Source organism: Homalodisca vitripennis, chromosome 6, assembly GCF_021130785.1.
Source record: "Homalodisca vitripennis isolate AUS2020 chromosome 6, UT_GWSS_2.1, whole genome shotgun sequence".
NCBI classification, from domain to species: domain Eukaryota; kingdom Metazoa; phylum Arthropoda; class Insecta; order Hemiptera; family Cicadellidae; genus Homalodisca; species Homalodisca vitripennis.
In genome coordinates, this window is record NC_060212.1 from 144,393,848 (window position 1) to 144,405,893 (window position 12,046).

The window sequence follows — 12,046 nt, forward strand, 5'->3', positions numbered from 1 at the left end:
CTATTGTTTCTGCAACAATGCATCTGCTCTCCTGCTGTCATTGTTGTCTTATCCATTGTTGATTCAAAACAATGACTTGATGGACTTGTGTACCTGTAATCGTTTGTCACTTGTGCCAGTGCATTTGCGTTGATGTTATGTTACTTTGTACTGTTTAGTGTAATTAGACTTGTAAAATATACATAGGGTATATAACTGTAAATATTTTGGAGATTTTTTTTATCCTATTTTAGGATCCTAAAATTATAATATTTTGAAACTATTCTTGAAATATATTAAACAAAGAACCATTACATAATTTTCAAACATATGATTTTTAAGATTTCTATCATATACTATATAATATGCTGTTAATACAAATTTTAAATTTTAATTAAAATCCATGGTTTACAAGTAAAATACAATTCAAAATATTCATACAATAAAACTTGTAATCTGTTAAATTCATATAATTATTGTATTATTTTCAAGGACAAACATTATAAGTCAAGCCTATCACACAGTATATTATAAAAATATAGCAAATACGCTGAAAAGTCTTTCATAAGGGGATCAATTGATCAATGTCTTCAAGCATACTATTTCCTCATCTAGAGTACAGTTCAAAAAGACATATTTTAAACTAAATAAAATTACATTTAAGAGCTCCATAGAAAGTGTTGGACCTTATATTTCTTAGTTAATAAAAATAAATAGAATTAACTGTGGAAATTACAAATAACAAAAATCTCTGGAAGTTTTTAGGTTGTCGTTTAACATAACTAATTTTATTGTTTTTTTTGCTGCTAAATAGATAATTAACTCTAAGCTTGATTCCCAATTTATTTCACAGATACTTGCCAATATACTGGAATAGCTAAATGAAAAGTGCACATCTTTGACAAACAAAACGGTCAATTCACCAAATTTTGTTACTTGCAGGTTTGTTTAAGACCAGAGATTTGTGGGGAAAATAAAACAGCCTTGACAAATATCACAAGTTTATTAAGTGTACAAATGATTTTATAAAACCATAGCCACTTATAACAAACTACATTATCACCTCTGTCTCTTAGACCTAAGGCAAAACATAGTTTACTTTTAAAGTAGTATATAAAAAATAGTCATGGAAAGCCGGTAAAAAACATTGAGCAAATAAGACAACAAAACTACACATAGAAAATTATACCGCATTTAACGGATAAAGAAGACATGTTGGCTGTGTTCTTAACACAGAAATATTGGATACATATTTTTCTTAAAAATGTACGAAGAAAAGAAAAAAATAATAAATGTTAAGGAATATCAAAAAGGCAGTCTGAGATTTAAAATGAGAGTATTTACCTAACTAACTAATATATGTACACTTCTACTTCCTATTAGGCAGTAATATGTTAAGGCAGTATGTGTGTTGGCAGGTGTTGAGACAGTTATCGTTAAGTTCTAATAGTTAATTCAGTATCCTGTTACTTGATCTATGAACAAAGTTATTTAACATTAGAAGTCAAGATATTTTTTTAGAATGATTTTTAACTCCCAGTCTTAATGATTTAAATTGAAAGTATACTAAAAAGATTAATTTTAACAATGTTTTCGCTAAGAATATAAAAAAGATTACTTTACAGAGATGGTATAAGTGACATATTTCACATTGTACTCTAACTTATCCAGAATAAGACATTATCTACTACCACATCACTGCTCACATATGGCTATTGGCACGCTCGAGCTCCGCCCAGTTGCGTTTGACGTTCTGCATGATCAGAGATCCTGTATCCTCGTCTGGTTCGTACGCTGGGTTAGGATGGCCTTCAAACAGATCCTTGACACTCACGCCTGCGTTGGATATCCGCTGGTTGCGCGCCACTGCATTGTGCGCACCCAGTGTCTGCATCTGCGACTTGCGCCGCTCAGCTTGGAGTGATCGTCTGCGCACTTCCAATGCTTCACGCACCTCTCGCCTCATAGTTAGCTTGCGGCCCAGTATCGGTGTACCTGTTATTAGATACCATGTTAACCCTCTCAAGAGTATAGAAAGACTGCTATAAAATAGTTAGTGTCTTTCAGATTCTCAACAAAAAAAGAAGCAAAATATAATATGGACGTTCAAAAATGTTATTGGTGGTTATTACAATTTCTTTACTGTGTTGATTATGAGCTCAATATGGTAACACTAACAAGAGAAATTACACAAGATGTGGATTTTCTGAACTGTAATGTGTAATGGATAGTTTCTTTCTAGTTCAGAAAGCTTTGATACAAAAATATTTGAGATTATCTGTAAATTGCTCTAAATTTAAATTCAGTACTGTTTGTTTGATTTTAATCTATACACATATTTCTGAAATAGATAAAAAAATATTGATTTTATTCTTGCTCCTGTAAACTATATTTAACTTGAAACTGTTACTTTAGAACATTGTCCAATGAAATTACAAGACAAAATTACGTCTAAAAGGTTAGTATTTTTGAAAACATGAAATTATAAGTTTCAACCATCAAAGTAAAGCTCTGTATACTGATTTGAGGAAAGAGATTTTCTTAGTAGAACTATAATTAAACTTATTTGTAGAAAATAGTTTTATTTATGATTCCACACTTGGTTGTCTACCTGACAAAGATCATCTAATAACAAAACTAAAGATCCTAGTTTTCTGTACTAATATTATTACAAAATAATCAATGATACACTTTCATGAAAGAAATTAACCATAATTGAATAAATGTTATATGATGTGTTCTGTTGTTGTTAATGGTTATTAAAGACATTCACTTGTGTTACAATTATGTATACTTTTATTTAATATACTCTTAAAAGAGTGACAAAATAAATTGGATTGGAATTTTATTTTGCCAGTGTTGTATTATGAATTGTGCAGCTAGTCATGTTATGCAAAATCAACAGTCCATATAAATAATTTATTCAACACATTCCAGGATGAAAAATATATGAACACTAGGTTGCATATTTTTAGGATTTAACCCACAGGAAAACAACAAAGATACGTAGTATCTTCAGTCTCTCAAGTGACAGGCTATTCAATCACTTGATTTGTTGTTCAAAATCATCCAACAACAGAACGAAATATAAAGACAATAATATGACTAACCAGCAGTATCTTCCCCTTCCTCCATCTTCATCTGCAGGAAACGTTTACGGAAGGCCACATCAAGTGTGCCAATTGTCCGAGTCTTCTGCCGTTGCTTCTCGATGTTGTAGATGGTCCGGCGACGGCCCACACGATCAGCACTGGATCCCGAGTCATTGTCATAATCTCCGTTGATCCCTTTGAGACGCTGCAAGTGTCTCACTATGTCCACCGCTTGTTTATCCAGCAGTTTGTCGTTTGACATCTCCTCGACCTGCGGACATTCAGTCGTCAAAGCTTATCAGTGAACAGAAGAGTGATAAAAGATTTCTGAGCGGAGATCGGATAGATAATGACCACAATGAGAAAATAAACATAAACAGACTCTTTTTATGTCCAATAATATTAACCCTTTAACGGCCTCGTTTCTGGATTCCGGACAACACCAGAGTCCTGAGCTTAGTTACATGTATGTACATATGTTATTTAAAATTTAATGAATAGAGTACACAATTAACAATGTTTAAAAACATCTCAAATAAAGTCAATTTGTCAAATCATTACAACATATTACCACTATCTATGAATAAACATTAGAAAACACGTCGTAAAATATCATCGTAACCTTTCCCGAACTCGTGGACGATACAAAGCACATGGTGTCCAAGTAGTTTGAGTAATGTCCACAAGATTGCACCACCAACTGTAGATATTTCTAACCTAATAGAACACTAAGTAAAAGAATATAATAGCTGATACAACAAAAATAAAACAGCTGATAATATGAAAATGAGTATACTCGAGCATGGCTGTTTTTCACAAAACTACAGTTGCACGATATACTATCTTGGGCGTGGCGGTTAAAGGGTTGAAGTATCTCATATCTCATGCAAGAGCAATATTGCAGAACCTTTTTCTAACAGACTTGTTGTGAAACCAGAGTGGTAAAAATATATTTTGTTTATGAGAAGGTTTTGTTAAACAATGAGAACATCAAAAAATGACTCAAACATATTCTTAAAATTCCTCTCATACATACCCATTGAGTCCTAGGTGACAAATTTTTGCATCATATGTCAGCAGAGCATGTCTTGGGTACCATTAGCATCATTTTGTGGGTTCTAGGGGCTTATATGGCTGTGATAAAAATCTCCGACTTTATAGTAGTAAAACTCGTTGAATAGAATTTATTAAACATATAACACTCAAATTTTATAATCATTATAGTATAAACATTGCTTGTTTCCTTAATTAAAAACCACATTTTAAACTAAGATCAACAAGTACAAATTATAGTAAATTCTGTTTTTATAAACCCCCTCCCCTTTCTCCTCCCTCCCCCCCAACAAATCTCAAAAATATTTAATCGAGATGGCAAACAAATTTTGCCTAGATATATATTACAGGAATCTATTATTTTGCATTGTTAAAAACTGTACATGACTGTCATTTAGTTCACTGTTTTCTATTTGGTATATCATCTTCTTACTACCATTACTCTCATTTTATTAATCTTATGAACCAATGTTTTTTGCATGCGAGGTAATTGCTATGACGGGACTTTTTTAACAAAGCTAGTATATAAACAAAGAGATTTAGCCTTAATATCGTTGCTAGTTTGCTCCATAATTTATTCGCTTAAATACTCGTAATGAAACTCACAATACATTTATAATAATATTGTTATTATGTAATTTGTAATTATTGAATTATGTATCTACATATTGTTACTTTTGTATGTTTAAATTTATTTATTACTGTCGGCAACAGAGACACATTATCCATTCAGCGGTCAATTTCGCTATCCAGAGCTGTCATTTTTAAAAGTTACTCTTACTCTTACTCCCAGGGCCATTTATATCGGAGGTGATATTTAGCCGCACCAACAAAGCTCCTCCATCTTGAACAGTCCTCTGCATCTTCCTCTGAAGCGCCCACCTTCTCCATATCAGCCTTCACCTGGTTCCACCATCTCACTTTCGGTCTCCCACGGGGTCGTCTTCCTTCTGGGTTACCGTACATTACCCTCCTCAGTTTGCATTCCTCTTCTCTTCTCAAAACATGGCCTGCCCAACGGAGTCTTCTGCACTTTATTTTTCCTATTACATCCGTACTATTGTAGAGCTCCCTGATTTCTCTATTATGTTTTCTTCTCCATACCCCTTGTTCATATGATGGCCCATAAATTTTACGTAAAATTCTATTCTCGAAAACTAGAAGCTTTTTCTCATCCTTCTTATTTAGCCTCCACGTTTCGGATCCGTACAAAAGCACTGGACATATAATTGTTTTGTTGTTTTGTATATTCTAGTTTTAGTTTTGTGAGAGAGAGAGATTTGGTTGAAAGTATCCTATTGCATGCATATACACATCTATTTGCTGAGTTGATCCTATTTTGTATCTCTGGTTCATCTGTGTTTTTATTTGATATTGTGACCCCAAGGTACTTAAAGTTCTCCACTTGTTCGAAAACATGCCCATCAATTTGTAGGGGTCCTCCTCTTTGATTTTGATTCCTTCTAAAGTGCATATATTTAGTTTTTGCATCATTCGTCTTCAACCCCACTTTCTCTGCCTCACTCATAAATAGTCTAGTTAGTGACCTCAAATCATCTACATTTTCTGTAAATATGACAACATGTAAAAGCTGCAAAAGCTAGGATGTTTAGTTTAGCTCCAACTTCCACCCCTAAATCCCTCTCTGCTACACTCTGAAGTGCTTCTTCTATGGCAATATTAAATAAGTTGGAGAAAGACCATCTCCTTGTCTGACTCCTGAGTTTATCCCAAAAGGTACACAGTCCCGACCATTAATTCTTACTGAGCCTCTTGACTCTGTGACACTCATCTTAACTAAGTTTATTAATTTTCTCGGGATGTCAAATTTATCTAGTTGTGTCCACAACTCCTTTCTGATTATGGTATCGTATGCTTTTTGAAAGTCAATAAATATGGCAAAAAATTCTTTATTATATTCCCAGTATTTAGCTAATATTTCTTTGAAAATGAAAATCTGATTTGTGGTTGATCTGCCCTTTATGAACCCTGCCTGTTCTTCCCTGATTATTTCATTTGTATAATGTTCAAGTCGGTTTAAAACAATTTTGGATAAAACTTTATATGGGATGCTGAGTAGTGAGATGCCTCTGTAGTTACCACACTCTTCTTTTTCACCCTTCTTGTGTATAGGTATTATTATTGCTTCTTGCCATTCAGCTGGCATTTCTTCTTTCTCCCAAATACGAAGTATTAGTTTCCATAGATTTTCCACTGATATGTTATCAGAGCAAAATCAAGATAACATATCAAAACTTATATGAACTATATACACTCATATCAACACTTTTCTAAAGAAAAATCAATTTTTGTAAAATAAATAATGCACAAATATATCCTGATAACAAAGAACCACTGCTTGCTTTGCATACAACCAGGCACGTTCTCAGACCAGAGTTTTTGGGGCAATATTACTGGGACCCGGGAGATCAGAGGGCCCGGGCCTGGCCCTGCCACACGTCTATTTGAAGGGACGTAGCGAGATATGATGGGGCCCGGCCGAATATCTTTGATATATGCCATTGTGCTTTTTATATGCTTTTTATATATTTTATATCCAGGGCCACCAAAGCTGAGTACGGTCCTGCTTACAATACCACCATAACTGCTAACTAAAAAACAGAAGCTTAAATAATTAAATATTAATATTAAATATTGCCAATATTCCGCAAAATAAAACAACTAAGATAAAAACAATCCAATATTGAGTTCTATGTTTCATTTACAATGTTCTATTTTAGTTACTTATTTGGAATAATTCACGATTTTACCGCAAGAACTACTTGGACCTTCTTGTAGGGTGCTGATGTAAAGGAACATTTAAATTGAATGTACTGGGTAAAAAATTATTCCAATTATGTAGAGAGGAAGCGCTGTTAATGTCCTCTTTACATAAAACCTTTCACAAACCAAAATCTTTAGATATTCACTTCTGCTTTCTCTCCAAAGATAACTTTTACATTAATACCTTAGTTAAATTATACTAGATAACTGCCACCAAAACCGCAATTTAACTGCCACCGTGTCTTCGACTAGCAATTTCCCGTACAATTAACATTAGTTCAAAATATGGATAAAAACCAAATTCATCAGTTACTTATGTGAAAAACGCATGTGAAATATTAATACAATGCAACTGAGGGTGCTGATGGCCAAGCAGTCTAGGGAGTTAGATTTTGAGTTTAACTTACAGATAGCTCAGGTTCGAATCCTGTCTGTGACCATTGTGCTTTTTATATTATCAGTACTAATATCCTTGTACTGTACTGACTCTCTCTCTTATTCTGTCTGATAAAATCCTTGCACAGGCCAATGGCAGGATTATTCTGCCATGAGAATGGGCAGAATAAGCCTAAAAAGGGGATCACCTTATTTGAAACAAGAAATAAATCAACAGTAATACTACCTTCTTATTGCAGCACCAGTTGAGCTCGGTGGAGGCCAGAATGTGCGAGATGGTGCCAAACCGATGGAACAACATGGCAGTAAACTGGATCACCAAAATCAGGGCAAAGAAGAACACAAACACCAGACCGATAGGCTCGAGCTGCAGATATTCTTTGGAAATCAGCACCTGCACATCCCCATGTTCAGTTACTATTGTTCTCAAGTTCGGCTGACACGGTAGCAAGTGGTATTATATAGCAACGTTAAATATTTTAAAATGCTGTCTTCGTTATAGTATTTTCAAGAAAGCACTGTAATCTTTTAAAACCTTGTCACTCACTAAAATGAGTTCAACAAATTAATTATAATATAAAATATATATAAAAAAAAACAAATATGTGCTCAGATTTTGTTGACCAATTTAAAACTACTTGACACTTTATTCACAAATATTTGCTTCAAAATAATTTGACATTCAAGTGTCTGTAAATTTATTATGTTATGTTAAAGAAAACGCTTTTGTATAAATCTGGTTGAAATTACTACTATTATTATAACACAATCACTCAAAAACCAGAAAACACCAATATTTCACTGTCAATTCCTTGCAATACATAACAATCACAATATACCATATTTCTCATTCCAAAAAAATTATTAACTGTTACCCACACATGAAACATTAATCACGATTAGGAAAACAATGTAACAAAATGTATCATTATTAAAGCAGAAGACTTAAGTAGCTTCATTATGACAAAGCACATTATTTGTTAAACAGAACACAAAAACGAGTTACAATATATGAAAAGTGCTCAAAGAACCAGATCACGTTTTGGTGCTTCACCATGCGAAGTGGTTAACAATAGAACGACAAAGAGGAACGGCTGGGGAGGAAGTTAGGCTCAGGTTTTCCGCAGTCTGCAGAAAACTAAGATCTGCACGACACACTGAAATTAGGTTCCTGTTAGAGAAATATGAAAGAGAAAATGTGATAATGAAGGAGTGATATGGGAATGAAATGATCGATTGAAATGAACAAAACACTTGTCTTGTCTATTCTATATTTTGAATTATGTTGTAAGAGTAATTTGATAATGTGTGCTCCTTAAAATATTGTACTCGAATATAAATTAAGTTTAAATTAAAACTAAGTGTATAATGTTTAGTGAGTCACCCTTTCATGCGTAACCAGTAGACCCCATACCCAAGTACCTGTGTGTTCAGGTTTAGGAAAGATGCAAGCTTCTGTACAGAGTATGCCAAAATGTAATACGGTAAGGAGGGACTTTACGTGTATTGGGTTTTATCGACTAAAATAATTTAATAAATACAAGCAAATTGAAAATGTATTTATTAATTAACTATCCATTATTGTTAATTGAAAATATATACATCGAGGAACATTTTTTACTTCTACTAAAACCAAAACACTTTCCAATAAAAAGGGAATATAATTAGTATAAATTTACATCAATATTTTTATATTGTATTTTATTTTTAAAATTTATAATAATAATACAAATATTATACTTCAAAAGCTTTTCTAGTGTCTGTTAACATAAACATCAACATTTCAAATGTCAATTGTACAAGGAAGTATTATGGCTGTATTAATTTATGCAACACTGAAATTTAGTAATATTCGCCATTGTTAAACATTTAAACTGGTATGTTTAAAAGCATTAGTTTGTGTAAATGCTTATATTGTAATGCACATTTAAATTTGTATATCCTGCGTGTTGGCAATGTTTCTACAATGTGTCTTCTTCATAAGATGCGATCAACTTTACTTAATTTTCACATTGTAATTCATCTACATAATCTACAAGTTCCAACCAAGTTTACATAGAAAAACATTAAGCTACTTTGTACAAAACATTAACGTTTACTGACAATAACAAAAACTCAAGTACCACAGAAAAATTAGAGGTGGAAAATCAAACAGACTAACTATGGTCTAAGGTATGAAATGTACAGAGGGTAGGGTATGAATGTAATGAAAGAGAAGAGAGAGAGAGAGAGAGAGAGAGAGAGAGAGAGAGAGAGAAAGAGAAAGAGAGTGTTAAGTAGTAGAACATAACACGCAGTAGACCAGAGTTCCATAGAGGTTATGTTACTGCCCCATGCGGAACGAACGTTATCGTGGAGCGATACCTCAGCCGTTTCCTCCACATACGTGATATTCGTCTTGACCCCGAAAGGCCACTCGACGTGGATTTGATCCTTATTGAGTTGCAGCAAAAACACGATAAGCACAAACAAAGCGTTCATCATGAAGAACGCAAACACGGACGTGTTCCGCAGCTCGATCAGATCAGCTGCGATCCGTGCCTGAAAACAGTTCATTGAGGTTAGGTTTAATCTACGGTCGGATGCTCTGCACTTTGCTCTTAGGGAATTGGGACAAAGGGGCGTGGGGTTCTGTCATCTTTAGATTGTACTGAAGAGTTTATCTTTATTTAATAATTTATTAATTAGCTCATTTTAAGTATCACCTAAAGCAAATTTCGCAAATCTAAAAACAATTATTTAAAATCTTCGAACCTGTTGATTTTTTTAATGAGATGAAATTTATTAAATTGTGTAATGTATTTATTTTATTTATATCTAGTTAAATTAACACCATACTTCCAAAGAAACAAAATAATTTAACTATTGTTACCAGTGTAGCATAAATTCTGTTAAACGATTGATTTTCTGATTAAGAATAATAAAATGTTTATACTTTTTAGGTTTAAGTTTCAACAAAATAATGAAATTCAAGAACAATCTAGTTTGAATATCTTGTAATAAAGTAAGATTTTTCACAAAAGTCACCAAAAGTAACAAATGGTTGATTTTAGTCAAACAATGTTCCACATAGACATATTTTAAGGTTTTTAATGAAGCAAATTTTCAGTTACATAAAATAAACTAGAGAAAAGCAGACAGAGTAAAATGCTAACTATTTATTTAGAAGTTTGATTTTTTAGGTTACAAGTAAGAAAGGGCCGTGTGGTCCTAATTTCATCTCTGTACTAATGTACGAGTAAAGAAATTATGAGAGTGATTTATTATGACAGAGCAAAGTGACTACATTTGGGTTTTGACTTTCAAAGAGGGCATTGTATCCATATTAGACATTGTGAGGTAGATATTTTGTTTAGTAATGCATTTCTGTTTGGTGACGTGGAAATAATGATATCATACTAAATTTTTTCTTTACAGTTATATGTTTTAATATTTTAGCAATTAACTCTTTTTTGTGAATTAAACTTAAAATTTTGGGTATTATGTTGGCTAACGCCCTTCATGTGGCAACAGATTTTAGCATTAGATGTAAAAACTTGATATAAGCTGTTTTAGGATAAAAAAAAGATTTAGAATAAATTTAAGTATTAGATTGTTTTCAAGTGATTCATTTTGTATTTTTGAAACTCTAGAGATTACTGAAGTAGAACATCCCCCTATTTTTTGGAATGGGATGGGTACAGGATGGATTACTGGAGCATTACAGTGCAGAGCATCTCATGTCGGCCAGTGTGGCAGGGGTCTTACCTCTTGTGTAGTCTCGTCATAGGTTATATTGGTCTTCACTCCAAACGGCCATTTGAGATGCAGGTTGTCCTTGTTCAGTTGAAGCAAGAAAACGATCATTACAAACAAAGCGTTTATCATGAAGAAGCCGAACACCGAGGAGTTCCGAAGCTCGATGAGATCAGACGCAATGCGAGCCTGGAACCAAGTCGGCGGCCACCGCCGTGTTGTCAACATTTCAATCATTTATTTATTTCGTCGTAGAGTTTGCCTCTGCTTTTTTTCGTATTCGTACACTTACTTATTCTGAATTTAAAAATCATGTCATCGACATTTTAGATTTCTTTCTACGGAATTGGTTCAGTTTTTCATTCACTCAGGTGAATTAGTTTTAATTTTATAGTACTGAATAAATCTAAATAATTTTAATATTATTAAAAAAAATTTATAAAAAGCCAAAATTATTCAAATTTTCTACAAGAATTGAGAGGTACACTCTCTTTGCTATAGTAGAGGTGATAAATTTTTAATGATGTTTTTAAATATTTTTACTTCAAGGAATAAAAAATATATTATTTATAGTATGTTTTCTTTTTAAGATATTATCTATCTACATATAGAATAAAGAAAGGACTAATTTATCAGAGGCAAACCAAATTGATTGATATAATATATTTCAAACCGGAAGATTCTACTAACTATAAGTCTAATTCTATTTCCAATCATAAAACAACCAAGTTTTGTAATTCTCTCACAAAATCTTTAAAATCTTTTGCATTATCAGCAGTGTGTATGATATGGCATGATTAGTCTACAGCCCCTACAGAAACAATATACCTATTTTAGTATTTAATATATTGTTAATTCCTATTTGTTTCATAGCTTATAATTCTTGGATCATATTATGAAATATTATGTTTATATTGGAATTGTGAAAATTTTATTAAGAATTCGGATTAAGCTTATTTTATCCTATGATCTTTAGCAATATTATGTGAAATATTTATTACTGTAGT

The 12,046-nt window shown here is 32.7% G+C and overlaps 1 protein-coding gene across 2 annotated transcripts in view; it reads right to left on the reverse strand.

The window, feature by feature from the left end:
• Positions 1-963: 963 nt before the first annotated feature.
• LOC124364979 (chitin synthase chs-2) overlaps positions 964-12,046 on the reverse strand; it is a 69,322-nt gene continuing 58,239 nt past the window's right edge. Inside the window, exons 19-22 of one of the 2 annotated variants that reach the window (XM_046820841.1) lie at positions 9,669-9,845; positions 7,531-7,698; positions 3,090-3,342; positions 964-1,974 (exon numbers count right to left, since the gene is read on the reverse strand). In XM_046820841.1, coding sequence (XP_046676797.1) covers positions 1,682-1,974; positions 3,090-3,342; positions 7,531-7,698; positions 9,669-9,845 — 891 coding nt within the window. In that variant the 3' untranslated portion in view covers positions 964-1,681. Of the gene's footprint in view, positions 1,975-3,089; positions 3,343-7,530; positions 7,699-9,668; positions 9,846-11,051; positions 11,229-12,046 lie in introns of both variants that reach the window. The other variant, XM_046820840.1, reaches the window with a different exon arrangement.